General features: G+C 25.6%; 1 protein-coding gene across 1 annotated transcript in view; it reads right to left on the minus strand.

The window, feature by feature from the left end:
• Nucleotides 1-6,711: 6,711 nt before the first annotated feature.
• Nucleotides 6,712-22,570, minus strand: part of LOC112594004 — a 32,332-nt gene continuing 16,473 nt past the window's right edge. The window contains exons 2-3 of the mRNA XM_025338591.1: nucleotides 21,878-21,991; nucleotides 6,712-7,901 (exon numbers count right to left, since the gene is read on the minus strand). Of these exons, the coding sequence (XP_025194376.1) occupies nucleotides 7,820-7,901; nucleotides 21,878-21,991 (196 nt within the window). The 3' untranslated portion in view covers nucleotides 6,712-7,819. The remainder of the gene's footprint in view (nucleotides 7,902-21,877; nucleotides 21,992-22,570) is intronic.

Raw genomic sequence — 22,570 nt, forward strand, 5'->3', positions numbered from 1 at the left:
AGACTATGTCTTTGTAGTTTTTTTTTTTGTTTTTTTTTTTTGTTGTTGTTGATTATAACTTGATTCTGCTATTATTATTAAGACGATAATTTATTCATTCGACTAATTTATTGTTTACGAAATATGGCCCTAGTTATTGGATTAAAAATGTACCCTTCTTTTTTTTTTGAATTTTACATATTAATTGTTTAGTTATTATCTTTTTTTATTACCCATATAGAACAAATATAAATGATTCTTAAGGTTGCTTAGCAATGTTAACTGAATGTTTAATATCATATTTACTTAATATTGTTCGTATCATTATATCGTGTCGAAGTTATTCTAAAATGATCGAATTAGCAGAGTCACATAGCTTTAAATATATTTAAAATACCTAATTGATAAATTTTTTAATTCGTTAATAGAAAAATAAAATACGTTCAATAAGATTAATAAGATTAATAATGTATTTTTCTTATTAGAATCATTGTTTTGTAATAATATTTAAAAGCATTACATTATAACTCAAATACGATAATAATAGAAACAAAAATTTATTCTCCATAGAATAAAAATAAAATAGACCAAATAGATTTGAATAATATTATCGTAAAATAATAAATGATTTGATATAAACTTAAATGTTTAGTATTAATGACATATTTTTTTTTCAATAAAATTTTCCTATCCCTGATATTTGTTACCCTTTTATATTTATAAAATATAAATATTTCTATATTTATCATTGCAAATAATAAATTATCATGACAAATTAATAAATAATAATATAGCAATAAATTGTGCTAATAAATATTTATCCCTTCGTCCCTACATTTATTCATCTGAACAAAAATATTACAAACCAAACATATCAACCATCATGTTGGAAAAAAAAACAACGGTAAAAATAAATAATTGCGAATTTTAACAGTGATGCCCGGCAACCCCCAAACATAGCAACTCATAAAAACTGACTTCCTGTACAACCATACCCGTTTCCGTAGTTTGGTGGTGTTAGAGGCTTTTGGTGATCACATAATATTTCGACCTCGGACTACGCTTCTCAGGACCGGAAGTACTATTTTCATTGTTGATGTTCAACCGGTATTTCCGTTTTGGCAACCATACCTATTACAGCCAACGAAACCTGTACCACGTACCAAATTAATCTTAGATATCAATCTTCTTCAATCATCTTATAATATTATTTGTATCATCTTGCGTAAAATTAATATAGTCTGTATCTATCTCATTATGTTTTATATTCTGAACAATAGGACAGGATTTCATAAATATGTGTAAAAAAAAAAATAAAAACAAATGATAATACCGGAAATTGCATGTACGTCACTACGTTAGTACAGGCTACTGTTATAAACGGAAAACAGTAGGTAACAAATATGTTAAATACGTAGTATCTCTACAGCTAAATACCGAGTAGAGGTACTGCGTCGACCTTGAAGGAAGAAAGTTTTAAAAAACTATTTTGAATTCAAGATTGCAATGATAAATTTTTTCACTTGAAAAACAATTTTAAGAGCAGCTCCATTTACCATAGTGTTTATGTTATCTTTGAAAAAACTTTAAAAACGATATTTTAGATTATTTATTTTAACACGTATATGTGGAAGATAGTAATTTATCTTTGAGCCGCAATTTATTCCCAGTACAGTACAAAATAATATTATACATAATTAATTTTGAATAATATGTTATTTGATTAAATAAATGTGCTATGACATAGAATATTAATTAAACAATACAATTATTATAAATAACTTTCAAGGAAGAACATGACTTTATGCTTAGTATTGACTGTTAAGACCTTGAAACCAATTCACAGAAAAAGTTCTAGATAGTCAATCGGCTTATTTATAATAAATTTATACAAAAGATAAACGACATTAATATAATTTGATTTCTTTAATCTTAAAAAACATACCCAACTACTGCCGCGTACCGATGACATTCAATTAATTTATAACACGGCATTCTCAAAATCTCTTATGTGAACTTTATCCAATTTTAGTATGGTAAAAAATGGACTTTAATTACTGAAGTAAACTTTAAAGTAAAATCAATTTAAAAAAAAAAAAAGTTGATAAATAAATAAATAGAAATAATATCGGGCTGACTATTGGCTATTAGCTCGAGGTATTAATAAATTCTTCAATCATTTGTCACCACCAATTTGCGTGGGATATTGCATTTTGAATGTATAAAAAATATTATTAAACTCGTATTTAATTTGTAAGTCTTCAAAATGTTTCAAACTTAAAATCATTTTAAAAGACGGGGGTAGTCGTTATTTTAAATTGATTTTATCGAAAATACACTAATAAAAAACGTCTTATTTTACTAACAACTATTGAAAATAGCCCCTTTTATTGTGCCAAATAAAAACAAAAAACTACGAATTTTTATCCTCTGAAATGTGATAATGAAACTGCATAGATAATATAATATTAAAAAATATAGTCAATTGACAAACGTGCACATATGTGCTTTTACAGCAATAAAATAGATAAGTACCTCATAAATAAATCAACCACAAAGTTCTGATTGCTCCGCCGACTGCTGAGAATAATTTTACATATTTTACACATTGCAAAAATTGGTTAATGCAAAAGTAAACTACATTTTATCGGAAATTTTTTATGTTAAAAAAATATATTACTCTATGATTTTCTTGGTAACATTATATAATACACAGAACAACGCAGATGTTCATACACAACTGCATCTTTTCTGTCTCTCCAGTATAAAAGTATTTCTATGGAAAAATCTTTTTTTCTCCGTGTTTGTTTTTTAACAAATTCTAATACAAGATTTTAAATTATAATAAAACGCATAGTATCTTATACCCAGTATTTTATAATAATATTATGAATTATATATTATTTACCTCAACGTTTAATTATGTGTTTTTATAATTAACAATGTTTAGATATTATACCGATGGCTTTTAGAACGTTGGATTTAAATTTAAAAATGAACAAAATTATAAATTTAAATTGTTCAAGGAGTTGAATTTCATGTTGAGTAATTTTTAAAAAAGTATAGCTGCTTTTTGTCTAATGTGATTAATGTCAACAATTTACTTTATTTACGCAGTTGTGTCGTAAACCGATGACAGTGCGACTTGTTAGAAACAAAATACAGAAGTCAAATTAACTTTTTACAAGACCCCCATTGTAACCTAATCATTAAATTTATTTATAAGCTTAGGCCAATATATTTATGTCATACAAATGAAAAAAAAATCATTTTTACATTTTTACACCTACTTACTAGGTATATTATAAATTATTTTACTGCTGTTGATAATATTTATTATGTTGTTTTTACTATCTGATGTGTTTAAAGTTAATTTTAACATTTCTTTCTTAGTTAATAACCTATTAATAATAGGCTATTATATTGATTGTACTATACTTATTTTTTATTTAGGCAGGTTTTATCTAGAATAACATTTTTCCGTTTAAAAATCGTCATCACTCAATGAACAATTTTTTCCAGTTCCTAAAATTTAAACTTAATAATTTATGAGAAATAAAATAAATTAACGACTTTTATACGATTATATATCTCGTATAATATTATAAATTGTTTGTATATATAAATATTGTATCGGTTAATATCAATTAATATTAAGTTAATTTCATTACCTACGATAATGTTATTTAGCCTTTAATCAAATTGTTCATTTATCATAACTTAAACATAATTTAAAGGCTTTATAGTTAAATTAAATTTTATTGTAGTAATACGGCGCAATTTGCTGTACTATGTAACCTACATACACAACGTTATATATTTTATATCTCTAATAACTTTTTAATTTATATTTTTAATACATATTAATTGATACAGAATATATTTTAATTTATATTGGGATAGTATGATACCTATATTGGAATTATGTGATTCTAAATTGTATCAACTATCATTTATTTAATTAAAAATTTTAATAAAATGATTAATTTGACCAAATCAAAGATGATAAATTTAAAACAACGTTGGTTTTGCAATAACAACGAATCGTGAAAATTTAACAGACTGATCATGTGAAATATTGTAAGGTATTTTATACAAATGTTTGTATAGAAACCTAAAATAACTTCAAGATAATTATTTATTCATGCATATCCGTTACCGTAGAGTTTTCAAAAATATGTTCGTATATTTTATAGCAAATAATTATCAAGTAACACATATATTATTTTCTCTGAATATCTTTTCACTATTAGTTCTAACTATGTGTTAAGCATCTACTATGAAAGGGACGTGCTATATCCATCTATAATTAAAATCATACAATAAATGATAATTAATAATTGTAAATTTAAAAAAAATATATATATATATATAATTCATGCACAAACCTATGTAATCAGAATCAGATTGTATAAAAAAAAATGAAGACAGTTATTGCGGTTATTCGTTAAAAATATGTACTAGATCTACCTTACACAACTATAGAGTAACAAAAATTCCCTATCGTATTTAATATAATCATAAGTAGTAGAATAATAATTAATAATAACAATAATAATATTATTACCTTCAACGTCCGCGTAACAATACCCTCGCGCTTCTGCGAACTCTCGCTACAGCAACCCGTCAAAACGTCACGATCGGGTGCTTGTTCCTTTTCAATACAATAACAATGTTATGATTACGATAATATTATTATGTTAATATTATTCGACCGCGACGGATCGCATTACTTCCGGACGCGTGTACGTTGGTCGGCGCGACGTACGAGAGTTTAATCTCTTCTAACCTGAGAGCGCCCCGAAATGCTCTAACATCCGACCCGGTGGTGCGCCATAACGCTACTGCCGGGGACGAGCACGCGTCTTCCCTTAGTCGTGACACCGCGCACGTTGGGACGTCGTTTTGCTATGATCGTAATGATAAGCTCTCCTCACTATACGAGTTTCTTTTTATTTTTTTTTAAATTAATAATTAGTTATAATTTATAATATTATAAATATATATATATATTAAGTAGACGGTAGATCATAATTAATAATATTACATAAACGATACCACGTAGTTTTGTCTATTTATAACATTTTTTTCAACAGTGTTTTCTGTACACTAGTATTGAGACAAAATTGTGTTTATCAATAGTAGAAAAACGAAATTCAAAAATCGTTATGAATATAAATCGTGCATCAAAGCGTGTGTATATATTGCATTATCTGCGCCTCGTTGAAACATTCAAATAATTCTTGAAGGGACTCGCCCGACTACCTTTTATCAGGGTTTTCGGTGTTAAACAATATAAAACTCAACTCTAAATTGATATCATTTTTTTTTTTTTTTTTTTAAAGTATAGTAGGAAATAATTTTTAAAAAAATAAACAAATATAAATAATAAGAAAACATACAGGCCTAAAGAAGTATACGTCATGTATAATGTATATACGTGCGACTTTTGTCAGCTTAATTATTTAATCAAAAATATTCATAGATTAAGTGAATTTAAAATAATTTTTCATTCAGAGTGGCAAATAGTAATAAATATAATTTTTACTGAAATAATATTTGTATATGAAATAGGTAAATAAAACAAAAACTATGATTAATGTCTTATATTGTTAAACTATTTTTAATCTACTTATTTGAATTTATTACGAGTTTTGTTTAATAAATAATAATATAATTAAAAATAATTTAGTAACATAATATTATGATTTTAACCATTTTATAGTTGGTAATACAAAAAATTCTAAAACAATACGTAACAAAAATAGAATAAAATTTGTATTATATAACAAGCTTAAAAAACTTGGATTATAAAAAATATAAAAAACAAAAAATGTTTCGACGTAGTATATATTGAAATATATTATATTTTTTTAATCATAATTTCCAAATATTTTAAATCCAATCATAAAAATACAAATAATCTTTACTGTACGATGTAACAATGATAATCACGACGACGTCAACCGTTAGAGGACGCTAGCAATTTTAACAGGTTGTAAATATTTATATGAACTACAAATTGTATTAATATTATATTGTTTTATCTAAAAGCACGGCAGTCTATTCAAACCGTAATGTTTAAACTTTCGTTTTATCCCTTATGCTTCTATAATTCTATATTCTACACAACATGTTTAACCTAACCCAACCATAATATAGAACTTAACTCTCACTATAAAATAATAAACATACTTAAATATTATATGTCTGATTTTAAGTATATTTATAAATCATCTAATCAAAGTTATGAAATATTCATGGGGGAACTATAAAATCACCCTAAACTGGAGCCCATAGTTTAATATTTTACATACTTACTATTTTTAATTACCTCTAAAATTATTAAAACAAATATTAATTTTAAAAATCAAAACAGTTAAATTTTTAAATATTAAATTGTTATTCTTGCCAAACAGTTATGAGACAATTTATTTGTAACAATTTAAATATTAAATAAATTATTATTTCGTACAATTTTTTAATTTTTTAATTTCATAACTTCATATGCAAGTAAATATAAATAATGAATGATTTTCTTATTGAATAAAAAAATGCTTCATGAAACAAAATATTCCTATAATTCATAGGTCAGACAAATAAATAAATACATAGCTTATTCAATAAAATATTTTATTAAAAAAAAAAAAAATAATAAATTAATAAAATCTAATCAATATAACTTTAAATAACGTTAATAAATTACTAAAAATTAATATATATATATAGAGAATATTTATATATATATATATACCTTAGCTTACAATGAGAAAATATTCCCTAAATAGTACAAAAATCAACACCTTACGCTTAGCACGATATTATGTTATTCTTCAGCGATGAATTTTAAATAATTCGTACTGTACAGAAGTGCTTTTAAAAATACAATTATGATCAATACAAATGATATGAAAATGAGTTTTGAAATTAAAACAAAGTATAACATTCAACATAACATAAGAGCTTAATTTTATTATTTTATACTGCCGTTGTGGCATATACTTGCGTATAGTACCTACGTAGCAAATACAGATAGCCGGCACAAGTATATTGGTGAATTAGTTTTTATTTTTAAAGTTATAAAAACGATGCGTTTGGCCGTTGATATGGAAGAACATTTTTAAACCGAATTACATACATTGGATAGTAATCAAATCATTCCAGTTTACTGTTAACACATAACTACGGTTCGTTACGATTGATATAAGTTATCGACGGGTGCTCCTTATATTGTATACTCTCAAGATATAGGAAATTTATAGAATATGAAAAAAAAATGAAAAATATAACAACAAACGAGATAAAAAAATAATATAAATAATAATAAATCCCCTGTTGTTTGTTCTTCTCGAAATAACGGTTGACAATTCACAGTTCATGATGATATCGATTTAGAAAATTACTGATCGCATTGAAACAAATTTATCGGCTAGTTTAGGTGAGAACAAAAACTATTTTGCCGTTATAAACTACCTACACATTATTTTTTTTTTTTTCATAATTTGTATTATATTTTTTTTTATAGATATACCTAATACATTATTTTTCAGAGGAACTAGTTTTCAATAACGACAGACACTTAACTATTTCATTATTTTTGAGTTCATGCCGTCATATTATTACTATCGTATCATGGACCGTGAATCAAATATGATTGATAAACAGAGGTTCCTAGAAGATTAGTTCGGGTGCGCTTTTATCGTGCCCTCCGTTTGGAAATGTCTCTATGTATTGAGCGCATCAATAAAACACGAAAAAAGTGACCTTCGTCATATCTTCTAGCGAAATCATTGGCAGTAATATAATACGATGGAGTAAAGAAAGGGTAATTTAGAAACGATTACGATGATTCAGAATCACCGGACAGGTTTTGCCCTAGTGCTGTCTCGATGACCACCTCCTTGGCTTCTTCACCATTACACCTAAAAAAAAAACAAAATAAAATAAAAAATTTAGTAACATTATAAAATTAATTTACAGTTATTAAACAAAAAAATAATAATAATTTTTATGATTATTAAAGTGTGTGTTTAATAATAACCAAAATAATGATTTTTAATTAATCTCATTTAATTTATTTATAACCGTTTTCACACTTCGATGAAGAATATATTATAAATATTTCTGTGTTATTTTGTTGTTATAATTATTACTTATTAAGTATGAAAACCATTTTCAGTAGATAAATGATCTTCAATTATAAAATAAGTTTACTAAAATTTCAAAATTGAAAAATGTTTACAAAATTCTCAAATATTGGCAAAATATATTGATTTCACGTTAACATTATTTTTGTAAATTAATTTTTCAGTAAACTGTATTATTTGAAATATTACTCGTAATACGTAAGTACTTTACGTTTTGATAAAAAAAAAAAATATTAACTTAAGACATACTATTCTAATAGAACTAATTAAACATTAATATATTTTAAACAAAGGTTTCATATTATGAGAAATATGTAAAATCATTTTCATGATGTGAATCTAATAATCCACTCAAAATGCCTTTATTATGTTAATAACATAGACATTTTCAAACTTAATAATACAAGTTATTACTTCGGATACCTCTATTCATCGGATGAAAAATGTTCGCTTTTATTCTCTTATTTCTGTCATATAATTTGCATTTAAAAATCATCAAGTTTAATTAAATATTATAGATTTTATTACAGCTTGTATGGTATATTACTATGGCTGAAAACAAATAGCCTATAATGAGTAACTCAGTCTTAATTTTCTGTATCCTACATGTTCCATTACTTAACTTCTAATCATTAAAGGGTAGTTTACTTAAGAGAAATATAGCACAAGAAACGTTCCAACCCTTTTCCCGTGAATCTCAAACTTAATTATATACACCTAATTTTTGATTAGGAAAAGTTAAATTGGGTAATTAATCTTGACCCACGAACAATCCCCATCTGGGAGGCAACAACATAGATGGTTTATGACAAAAAAAAATATAGTTTATAACACTGCCATTAACATAATATATATATATATATATACATTAATTAATTGAAAATCTTACATACATGTACATACATTTGTATACAATAAACTTTTTTATTAAAATATAAAAACGTCATTGCTAATTTTGCTAATTAGAAAGAAAAAAGCTGAAATATTTTAAATCATTTAAATATAGAAAAATTTTAAAAAGAAAAACTTGTGAATTTAAAAACGCTATATGAAATTCTGATTTAAAGAAATACTATAAGATATGAACAACATAAATGTATGATCAAACACAATTTCCAAAAAAAATTCTGTTATATATTGGATTTCAAAAACTATCAATATCACCGATGAAAGTTTTTCACTAATAAAATATAGTCATAATTCACGATGATTTTAAAATTTAACTCCTAAACAAGTGTTAAATAATTTTTTCTACTAAAAATGACATTGCGAAAACAAGTTATTTTGTAAACAAAATTATAAATGACAAAAAATGACACCCATAACAGAATTTTAACTATTTTATATTGTAAATTCGCTAAATATAAAAAAAATGAATTAATAAATATTTTATATCATCATATAAATTAAATTATTAACAACATTTTAAGATATAACATAATAACACTAATAGTGTTACACTATATTAATAAATAAAAAATTAAATTAACTAATATAAACTTTATAAGCTTGCTGTTATATATTATAATAACACCCATTTTAAAAATGTTTTCTTCAACATCAAATGCCTATAATTATAATTATTTAACAGTAGATTCAAATGTATTTATAAAAACAAAAATAAATTAGAATTTTATTTTTTTTTTTTGAATTGAATGTTTAGATCAAATAATAAAATGCATGGAATAATTAATACTTTTCATAAATTTCTGGTTATTTTAATAGGTTTTTATAATATAAATATTTGTAATACTATATTAATTATAGAATAAAATGTGTAAAATTGTATAATTAGTTATTAAAAAATAATGTAAAAATTAATAATATAGTATATTAAGTAATAACTCCGCACTAACTTTAATGGAAATTAAAACAATCTGTTTAATTAACATGTAAATTTATAAATAATTTATAAGTGTGTTTTATCTAAAACTTTTTGTTACAACATAATCATAAAAATATTTTTAAAATGTAAATTCTTATTTTTACGTAGAAATAAATACTTATAGAATTATAGTCGATTTTCGCATCATTTTTACAATGTATTTAAACTTTTTCCCTTTCACCCCCAATTTATATTTCTGAATACTTATTTTAAAAATTATAAATTCTATGAATTCCTATAATTTTATATACTTTAAAGCAAAGTTAGTATTTAAAAATATTATGTTAATAGTAAATTTTGTTTACTAAATTGTTATAATTATACGTCTAAGAATAACTGTAAATAAATTATTATTCGGAACTTTTCAATATACATTCAGAGTTAATATTAGACATGGTATGATAAAATAAATTAGTTTTATTAAGATTTTAGATTTCATATTCTATATTCTAAACCAAAGTAATCTTTATCGATTCATGTATAAGAATATTTAAAATTATTAAGTATAATAATAATTATAAAATGTTAAATTGCAATCCCCTTAAGTAAGTCACGTCTAAATTTTACCACAATAATTTACGATAATTTGTTTACTTCTATGTATTATCACTGCGTAGGGACTTAACATTTAAACAAATACCGGTTTATATAGTATATATATCATAGAGAATATCGCCGAACTAATAAATAAAATATTAACACTTTATTTTCTATGTAACATAGAAACATAAATCTGAACTAGTAAATTTATACACGCACTATTAGTTTTAATATATAATTAAAAACATAATACATTAATAACATAAAATGTAATGCAGCCACCATAATTATAAAAATATTTTCATAGGTATTTACTTAATTACTAAAATATTATATTTATATCTATTTAAAATATAAATATTTATAAAAATATTTAGGTACCTACGTGTTGATAGAAAATAATAAGCAATTAAAATATATTAACATTCTCTTTTAAATATGATTTTTTAATTTTTCATTTCTAATACCTGTTTAACACTAAATATACTACGCGTATATTGTTTTTAAGATGTTTTAATTTTTTAAATCTGTATGAGAGTAAAGTAAAAAACTCAATTTCGATTCATCAATAAATAAGATATCTGAAAAAAAATTATTATTTATACTATTTTAAAAACCTTAGCTTTTACTTAATATTTAATAAAATATTGTATAAAAACATTTGAATGATAAAATAAACAAAATTTAAAAGTTTTAGTACAAATATGTATAAAATTCGTACCCATATTAATTAGGAGTACATTTGATTACGATAATCGAAACAACTTTTATCAACTTATATCAATAATATGTTTTGTGTCTTTGTTTATTACAATCTTAGTAGACGTATACAACACTATAGGTAGGTTAACTTTTCACTTTTAATTTATTGATGTTTTTATTTAAAAGATATACATGAATTGTTAAAAAAAAAAACAACATGATTATACAGCTCTGTCAAGGCGTAAAATCACGATGATTTTATGCGGATACTCGTAATTTATTTTCATTTGGTAAACATGTTTTGTTTTTTTCTTAAGTTAATTTTATTATGTTTGAATCTCCTTTCCATTCTTCTATAAAATCAAATGATTACTTATGTGTTAAATTTTACCTATATAATCATTCGCTTTCAAAAAGTTTACGGTGGCTAGAGATGTGGTGATGAATAAACACATTAATAACAACTTTCAATATAATGAATATATAATACTATACGAAAAACAATAATCATTATAAGATAATATTAGTGGACACTCTGCCATAGACATGCATGAGGAGATATAAACACGATATATATGTATATATATTTATAGGCATAAATCAGTACTTAGTCAGTGGATCATGGAGAGAGTAAAGTGATTTGCTCTATTTCCTTTCGATTTTACTCACTGAACCCAGTCAGTCGCGATAACCTCGATCCGAAAAAATGAACACGACCCCGATGACAAATTTTATAAGATAAAATTGTCCATAATAACTTTGAATTTTAGCTAGGAAACGCTCTGATTGAGTATCCATTAACAATGATTAAACAATCATGTAATTAAATACGAATTATTATTTCCTGTTCATCGGTCGACTGCAGTAATATACACAAAGTACTCCTCCTAACAGCTAATTATATCAAAATAACGTAGTTAGGTCTTTGAATATGACAGTGTCTACTTGATGGCCAAAATAATAAAAAAAAATAAAGAAACAATAAACTATGAATGTATATACTAGTATTACGTACACAATACATACATTATATCACGAGATACTGAAAAAATGCTAAATTTAACGCATCGTATAGATCGATAACAAATCGACATAAATCTATGTACAGATTGATCGTTATCACAATAAATCGTAAAAAATCCGATTAATTCGAGAGAGCATTAGTTATTTTTATTGAGTTTCATGAAAAAATCGGGTTAATAGTCGATACGTTAAATAGTTGAATATTTTAAATGCACCATCATAAAGATTATGTCTTTGAGTGAGCTTGCTATTATTATTGCTTACTATTACACGTTCATCGACTGCCGATAAATACGTACACCATATAAAATTTCGTGTTAAATAAATCTAATAAATTATTATTTATTATACTCATATTACAAAAAAAAAAAAAAACCATAAATTGTATATTACAATAAAAAATAATAGTATTTAATGAAGAGTTTTAATTTTTATTTTTTTTTATGCTTATAACATTCAATTTTCGTTATTATTAAACCCGAACGATAGATAATTAAACGATATCGCACTGTAATTTACTATTTGCTCTTCCTCTTGTGAATCACGAATATAGCGAAACATATTACAAATATCGTATACCTACATATTAAAGACCATTAAAACGGTGCCTTCTTCAAAAGCTGAATAAGACTTATAACACGTTAATGAAACTAAATACTTTAAAAAAAAACCATTAATTTTCTTTTAAATATAAATTCATAAAAAATTGATTTTGACAATAAATAATGAAAAAATGATAAGTAATGACTACATAAAATCAAATATCTTTTAGTCGAATTAACTAAATCTTTAGTATAATATTACGAATATCATTTATTGCTTAGACATACATTTAATGCTAAAAAAAAAAAACACAATAAGGTTTAATCCTTCACTGAAAAATGCGAACATGCCATAATACGTGATTCTATTCATTTTAACTCAAGTATAAATCAATTTAAATTTAAAAAAAAGAGTGGTTTGTCAATGAATTGCAGATTCTATTACTTCTGATAAAATGTTAATATTATCATATAGCTAATTATCCATGAAATCAATTCGATTGTATTATTGTATTTTTCACCAGGGTGTTGAAAATACCACAGCACCATTATACGCGAATCGGAGATCTTAAGTAATCCACAAAGTTTTCACTTCAATTAATTGTTGTCTGGGAAATTTGTGTTCCTGTAATCTGTGATTACCGCAGAATGCTCTACTCCACGACATCATAAATCGCTGTACCTACGGCATATCAGTATATAAGACGTTCAAGAGTTGGTCAGTAGAGTTTTTTATCTACTGAAAAAAATCTGAAAAAACATTCGTTCTAGTTGACCATTGACAATACAATACAAACCAAACTAACAATACCCACGAGCCTTGAACTCGCGATTAACATAATTTCGTTGAATGTTTTGTACGAGCGCATAATTTGCTTTCGGATTTCCTTTTAAAATAATTATAGATCAACGCTGTTGTGTATAAATTTATTATATTATAAGTGGACTGCAAAATTTCGTGTTGCATATAATCATGAAACCGTCACCATAGATCAACGTTTAACGTCGGATCAAAATTTAATTAACGGTTCATATCATACAATTTTAATTAGTATATAGTGTTTTCTATGTCAAATTCTTTTCGTGCTGTTAAAGCAATTAACAAGTAAAAATATTTCCAATTGACCATAAACAATTTTACCAAATTTTAACTGTATTCATTAACCATTAATTATGTTGTTATAAAATGTATAATTTTCTTGTACATAATTAAAAATTTTTAATTTCTAAAAATATATACAGTTTTATATTTCAGTTTTAGATACATGAATGTATGATAGTTGTATTAAATTTTAAGTCTTCCGAAGAGAGTAAAAGCATTAGAAATCTGGTTTTTTATTAACAACAAATTATCGGCAATTAACTGATGAATATAGTTTATCAGATCATAATTATAATATCATAAAGAAAAATAGTTGTGTGGTGAATAGGTAATTTGACCTCTCGACTATGCCGCATTAATAGTAGTCCGAAGTTGTGATATTTTTAGGAAAAACGACATCCACAAACGTGAAACCATATAATCGAAGTGCAACATCAGCGTCTCGATCGAAAAACCATAGCAAATATTAAGGAGTGAAACTTCTCGCAATAAAAAACAAGACGACGAAACATCATTTTTATTCTTTACTAGTATCAGTTATTCAGATTGAATGATATCTTGAATACACTTGATGTGCAATAACTTAGTGTTGTCCATAGTAATGAAAATCTTGTTCATTGACCAGAGATTCAAGTGTAGATTATGTTTTTGCAGTCAGTGAGCAGTACTCTAATGTGACCATTTTGTATTTTCCCGGTAATATTATAGAGATTGTGAATGATTTCGGAAACTCATGAGACTAGATAATGAGTTGTTGAGTATTATAATATCTTACACTGTAAGGTATTACAGTTAATGCACTTAGAAGCTTTGTAAATGACTAAATCTTCTACTATATATAAAGTATTAATTTAAAACTTTTCATTTGATTTGATTGTACTCGAACACCTATTATGTGAGTCATCTCTACAATATACCATTTGACGGCTGACGAGGACGTTCTTGAGATTATAATTTTGAGAATATAATAATATTATGTACCTACATAAGCTTTATAGTATTTAATTGGATATAATTTACTTAGACCTTTCATATAATATTATGATTAAATGTGATTTTATAATTCATTTTATGTATAGATTTTCTTTTTCTCTTCTTTGTAAACTATTTTATAAGATTTATTTGTTTAATTTACGACCAACAGCCATAGATGTCCCGGAAATATTAAAATTAAAATAACAATCGGATCATCCGACTATTCCAATCACCACTGGCTGCAGTGTCTATACAGGACCGTGCAGTGATCGATTCGTACAGGATAACGCGAAATCCATATGCATATCATCGTGTATAGTATTGTTTTAATACCGTCGATAATTTCCACAGTCTTGCCCTATAAACAGACGTATGTAGGATCGGACTGTACAACAATCCGACATTATTAGCCGCTCAAAATATCAGCTCCGCCGCGGACTGTATTGTAGGCACGCGCGCACTTTCCCGAAAGGCTCGCTGCCCATATTATAATATTAAAAGTAATAATAAGTGTTGTGCACAATTTAGGTACGTCTCGTGTCTCGTAGGTAGGTATAAGCAAGTCGTAAAACAGTACTGTGCACGAGTGCATGCTGACGACGTTTATGTCGTTTATCTCCAATTGTTTTTTGTCCAAAACGCAATTGAAACGGAATCATTGTATTGTTATTGCTGGCACGTGTTATTATTATTGTGTGTGTGTGTGTGTGTGTGTGCAGTGCGGTACGGTGTGGACGGTTAAACGATGATGACGACGACGACGAGTTATTACGTTTGGTTCTACAATTTCGAACGCACGTCCCTAACTGAAACGCCGATTTTCGTCGTATGGTATATTTTTTTTTCTCATACAAATCTGATAGGTTAGCCAACAATAACGAAAAAAAAAATAATAATAATAATATATATGGTACGCGGTTGTTTCGCACGACGACGTTATCGGGTCTCGTGATCCAAGCTGCTGCCGACGACAATTTATTACAATGAGTTGTATTCATCCGAAACTGGAACGTTATGGTATAGGTATACATAGAAATATAAGTAGATATGTAGTAAAGTTTTCGGTCAGATAAGCATGCTTTTAAAAAAATAATAATAAAATGATATTTAATAGTTGTGAGAAATAAATGCGCCGCAATCGATGTTTGGTTCCGATCGAAAAAAACATAATAATATCTAAACGTGTACGTATGTTATAGGTACATCAACTGCGCCACTGCAAACTGTTGCAGTTGTTGCAGTTCTGACTTGTAAATACCGTGTCATCGATCGCTTTGTAACAACCTACTCATAGATACGTGTTTACTATTCAGTTATAATAATATGTAGCCCATTTAAACTGTGTATTATCAGTAGGTATGAAGTTATTGAAGTCGTTGAAATATAACTCTCATTCACATCACTGATAAATTCGGCGAAACCGACAAAAATGTACGCTCAAGAAGAAATTAAATTAAAAATATTATCCATTGGACAGAGAGGCTGTGGATGATGAGTGATGACACTTACACGCATACCTGTACGTACGTTGACAAGATAAGATAACCTTTTTGAACAATAACGTAAAATTTAAAATTCTAAGCCGTCGAGAGAGTTTTTCGCCAATGGGAGATGTCAATAATTACCTAATTTGTTTACGCTATCTGTTTTGATCTGTTTGAAACCTAACCTATGCAAACATACACGTTGAATTAGATACTTCAATTAGCATTAACGATGACTATTTGCAATGACCAGAATTTAAGCTGGTAAACTTAATAAAAACGATGCAAGTCAAATACTATTTTGGTTATAAAACGTTGAATGTTGTATCGTGTTGCTTTAGTTTAACTTCTAATCGAACCATGGGTGGTCTCAGACTACAGTTGACCCCGAATAACTGATATGATTGGTCCAATTATTTTTTTATTAGTTAATATCGCACAAAATATCGACCCCAATAAAAAATTGGTCCCAAATTACATCGACCCAGGTAATGATTCCCATATCGCTAAGAGTGGTCAAGGGTCCAGTCCACCTCTAAAACTAATACTGAAGAAAAATATGTAAAAAAAAAAAAGAACCTTTCTCTAATAATCATAATAATTGTATCGACCAATGGAATATAAACCTCTCTATAACCAGTCAATACGTAAATGCCTATAATAGTACATAATAGTAGCTGAAGTTAAAACTCGAAAAATAAGTAGAAAAACATAAAAAATATCACCGTACTTTATATAACAAGAAATGAAGTCTGAATAATTATTTTGTGGCATTCGAAAAAAAAAATTCTTTCTTGTGATTTCTATATAAGATATATCGTTAAATATATAAACAACTGGTGTGTGCGCAGTAAGTACATACGATTTAATAAATAGATATGGCAAAGGCTATTGTGTGATATTATATTATAATGTTATGTAAAACGGCTAAACCGGTGCGAAGCAATGTCATTGAAGATCGCACTGTCCTTTTGTTGACAAGGGTATCGCAAGATTAATAAATAAAAGCATTTTAATTATATTATTATATTGAGCACTGGAAATTAAAATGAATGGCCCGAAGACTTCACCAAATTATTTTATTAAATATTAAATGTAAAAATTGTAGAGAATTTGCGCAATTTTTTTTTTTTTTTTTTTTGTTTTACATATTTTATTCTATTGATAATACAAAAACCGGATACTTCTTTCCCAAAGATTTTTAAAAAACGTCAATGCATAATATATTACGCCTACATATTTCATGTAAACTGAAACGCCTTGTCCGTGTAGAGATGGTCATCACTTCACTATCGCTGAGAAAATGAACAGTGCAAGCGTGTCAGTTGTTTGTCATTCACGCCATAATAGCAATTATTACCTATTATTGCTTACTGACACGATGGCCAAATATTTCGCCTTTTGTGTTGTTTCCTGCCACTATACAATAGATCCCGGACTTGGACTGAAAAATGTTATTTATTTTCATTTCTAGACGTATGTCGTTTCCTACATATTATTATTATTATTATTATGTTATTAGGTAGCATTCGTGTTTGTCTTTTTTTTCTCTTTTTACATGCCTATACCTTTGTAGTTTTTACGTACACACCTCTGCGATTGCCGTAACATATACCAAACGGTAAATACAGTTACAATAAATGTATAATACGAAAAACCTAAAATTCTCACGACATATCATAACGTATATTAAAATATTATTCAATTTTGAGGACATCGACCTTGAACGTAGAGCTATTTTTTATTTTCAAAACGCATAACAAGGTATAAACGATATCGTGCTACTGATCTTGAAATAACAAGGTCGATGCATTCCCTATTTAATAATATTATTGAACCCAACACCTAAATACGAACAACCGTCGTAGTAACCATTAATTATTACCGGGGGCGGTGTTGGTGCGTACCCTTATGAATATCTTCATATTTTAATACTCGGAATAATGACAGTCGCGATTCATTCTATATTCTTATAACGTTATTTTGTGAAATACACTCGTATGTATTATATACTTAGAATAGAGGGTCATAAATTAATACATTTCAAAGAAGTAATAATTATTACAATTAGACGCAGAAAGCGAAACATATTAATATTTGACTTTAAAACGTTTCTCAATATAAGTGAATTCCATAAAATATATTTCATTTATCAGTCTAGATGATTGAATTTTTGATCCGGAAGTAAATAATTTAAAAATAGTAATGAAACGGTGGACCGTAAAATTTAAGCCCAAATACAATTTGTAAGTCTTAAAAAATACTATAGATTCGAATGAAAACAATAAGACTAAATTAGAAAGTGTATATATACATTTTATTTAATTATTACAAAATACCAAATACAGAAATTATTTTATTTTATAGTTAGCAATATTTATATGAACTATTTTGATTTCAAAATAAAATATATTTTCTCTTATTTCAATGACGATTTCAATAAACAATAATTATATTATTCACTTATAATAGAGATTTAATGACACTGTCGACAGGAAAAAAAAATAATATAAATATCATATTATTACGTATGTAAACAAAAACTTGAATAACGTTGATAATAATGTGCAGATATTAGATATTGTAAAAAAACGTATTATTATTTTCAGTTTTTTAATATATAAGTACCTATATATTATAAAACTCTACTTTATAAAATATTCCTTTATAATATTTCTCATAAAAGGTTTACAAAAAAACTTTTTAACAGAATTTTTTTTTAATATATAAATATTATGGCTTCTGACACATCATTATATACTTAACAATTTCACGATACTTATTATTTGCATATTTTCGATCACGTTTTATATTTTTTAATTCACTAAGTATTGATTATGTATAATGATTTTAATATTTTTTTTGAACAAACGTTATAATTACTGTTATGTATGTGTACTATAGAGACAGAAAACTACACTATAAAGTATTTGACGAAATAATAAATTACAATCGATTACGTACAATAAAATCATTTGTGTAAAATACATTCTTCTATTTTTTTTTCACAAAAATATTTTAGATCTCATTGTATCGGACTTGAACAGTAATACATTTTAAATGTTTACTAATAGTGAACAAACACATGCGTATTAATCTTTTATTATAATTTTATAACACGTTCGTGCTTAGTGGTCTGACATCAACTTTCTCCACTTAAAATATATTAATTATGTAAACAATCACTAATTTTTCTATTTACTCGGTTTTTTTTATATTTATCCTACATTATTGTTGTTATCGCCTTATTATTCCGGTTCATTTTACCAACATTAATTTTGTGTACACTGTATTATTTATAAATCGACCACATTTGTTCACAGATAGCTCCGCGTGACCATTGGAATAAGGTCGATTAATTGATGCACTAACAAGAGATGGTCATCAATAAGCCCGGGTGAAAGTATGATGGACCACTAATAGTAAATGACATTGAATGGTATTTCACTATTGAAAATGCGAAACTTAAAAATAATACTTACAACATTGGTCATCATTTAATTTTCAATTTTAACACGTAATATAATTTACACTTTGATTTTTATTCAATTACAGCAGTGGTGCATTATAATTATTTATATATTTACTATTTTAAGATAATGACTAATGTGATTTATAAAACTCGGATGTCTATTACACCTATGTATTATACAATATACATAATACAAATTATGTATTATATGATTTAAAATACTTAATATCCTGCTTGGAAATACTAATAATATTACACATTTATTTTATATAAGTCAGTATTTAAAATAGTTCACCTAATTATCAAGTATTTAAGATAATTTAATATTGAACGAATAAAAAATATATGTATATGTATTAGAGATTAGTCAATTATGATATTTAAAAAACCCAATCAAATAATCCAAAAAGTTTCCATCAAATTTAGCAACTGTTTTAATTTGAATTTTATGACAATGTGAATTTTGTGTAAAATAATAAAATTTTACCTTTAAGTAATAGTAAATATAGATGAAACTAAAGTTATACATTTTTTTCAAATGTACTAACAAATTTTATAAACAAACTTTATACAATAATCCAAATTTTTTTTTGAAAATTATTCCACACCTTTAAAATGTTAATTTCTATAATCGGTTTAAATTAATGAATTCTTATCGATTATTTAATTATCTCTAGAATTTGTGTACGATTAATAGAGGTTATTTGTTTTAAAATATAGAACATAAGACTAAGTAGATCATATCTATACCAATGAATTAAAATCATCTTAAAAAACGTGAAGTTCAGTTTCAAATGTATTAAATATAATAAGTAGGTAAGTTATTAAGTTTACTGAAGTAAAAAGGGATAAACTTTAAATTGAGATTGACTTATTACACATGTCTTATATTTAACACATTTTATTATAAGCTAATAGTTATTAAAATTGTTATTTTTGTATAGGTGGTACCTACTGTAATATTATATACAAAAATTTTCTCTTTTTGTTACTCAGACCGTATGTTCAAAAGAATTTATTAGATAATATACTTTCGTAATATAATCAAAATATTTTAAGATCGCTTACCTACCTATTACATGTTCTATATTTCTATATCTTAGATCACAATATGTCGTTTTTTCATAAGAAAAACTTTAGATTCATCTATTGATCTCTCTACTTATCTATTATAATTATTGTTGTACAATTAGTATTATTTTATTTTTTTAAATAATGCTTAAATCAAAAGTGTAAATAAATTGTATTATTCTGTATAATTATTATTAATCACGTATGTTCAATAAAATATTTTTTCTGTAACATAAAAAATGTAGGTCATCTATTTAATTCTTATTTTCTATATAAATATGAAATTTATGTAAACATCACTTTACATATTTTGATGATATCGAAAGTACTGATACTGACTGAAAATAAAAAGTTGAATCATTTATTTATAATATTATATTCTAAGAAATGTAGGGAATTATTTTCCTGAATTAAGACCTTACGGAATTTAAATTGATTGCCAGATATATTTTAACGTCAACCACGTACACCCATTAGCATAACAATTTCTGATCGTTTAAATACATATATTCGTATAGTTAACCAGAGTAAAATATTTTTATTTTTTTTATTATAACGCGAATCCTATAATTACTATAAAGTTATAATCGAACCATCACAGTGTATTAACCATTCTGAAATCAAACTGCCTTAATTTCAAAATTTAATTATTCTTACCACTTTTACACCCCCTCGTCGGATTAATTCACATGGACTTGATTTTTAAACATCTTCGATTAACCAACTTAATCTACTTACAGACCAAACTGTCTAAGCCATAGACCATAAATTATTACAAAGATCATTTCTACAGTAGTAAAACTATGTTCTTAATTTTTTTTTCTCCGACCAAAAATAATTAAATTGAATAAATTAAAATGTCCCTAAAAATATTCCTATTTATTCTAAACAAATAAGATTACCTTGAGAAAAATATAAACTATATTAAACTTAGTTAATGTTAATAGTTGTATACCTGGGGAAAAGCCGATCACAATTCAATCTCCGCCATCCGTGAGCCGATTCCTTGATTAGATGCTCCAACGCCCTCTCAACGGGAAATTCACCCATCATTAAACGTAAGCCCAAGCTGAAAAATAAACATCGCAAATTGAGTAAAAAATAGAGGTTATATTATAGGAAATTTAATTTAGGAAAAAAAATGTCTGAAATCAGTATAATATTATTTATATTATCATTATTAACATCAGACCATATAACATAAAATAAAGTTTAAATTTTGTAAAAAAAAAAAAAAAAGGAATAGTTTAACTAAAAATACAAATCTATTTTTCTTGAAAATAAATAAATATAATTAATATAAGGTAATATTTTGATAGTTTTAATCATACACAAATGATTCAAAACGTGTATTTGTAAACTCTTACAACAATTTAATTCATTAATTGACGTTTGTGTATTAATTATTTTTTCTTCATTAAATTTGGTAACTTGATAATCGATATTTTTGATAATTTATCAATTACAAATACTTTTACAGTATATTTTTTTAATCGCTCAAATAACTTTAATTGTAATTATTTTTCCAACGCAACAATGTAATCTCTTTTAAATTTAATATCGAAACATTATAGTATTTATTCATTACAAATAATATATTCACCTAATAAAAATAATAATAATGGTATGCTTTTGGTTTGTTCATTAT

The sequence above is a fragment of the Melanaphis sacchari genome, unplaced genomic scaffold (assembly GCF_002803265.2).
Source record: "Melanaphis sacchari strain LSU unplaced genomic scaffold, SCAv2.0 Contig21_pilon_pilon, whole genome shotgun sequence".
NCBI classification, from domain to species: Eukaryota; Metazoa; Arthropoda; class Insecta; order Hemiptera; family Aphididae; genus Melanaphis; species Melanaphis sacchari.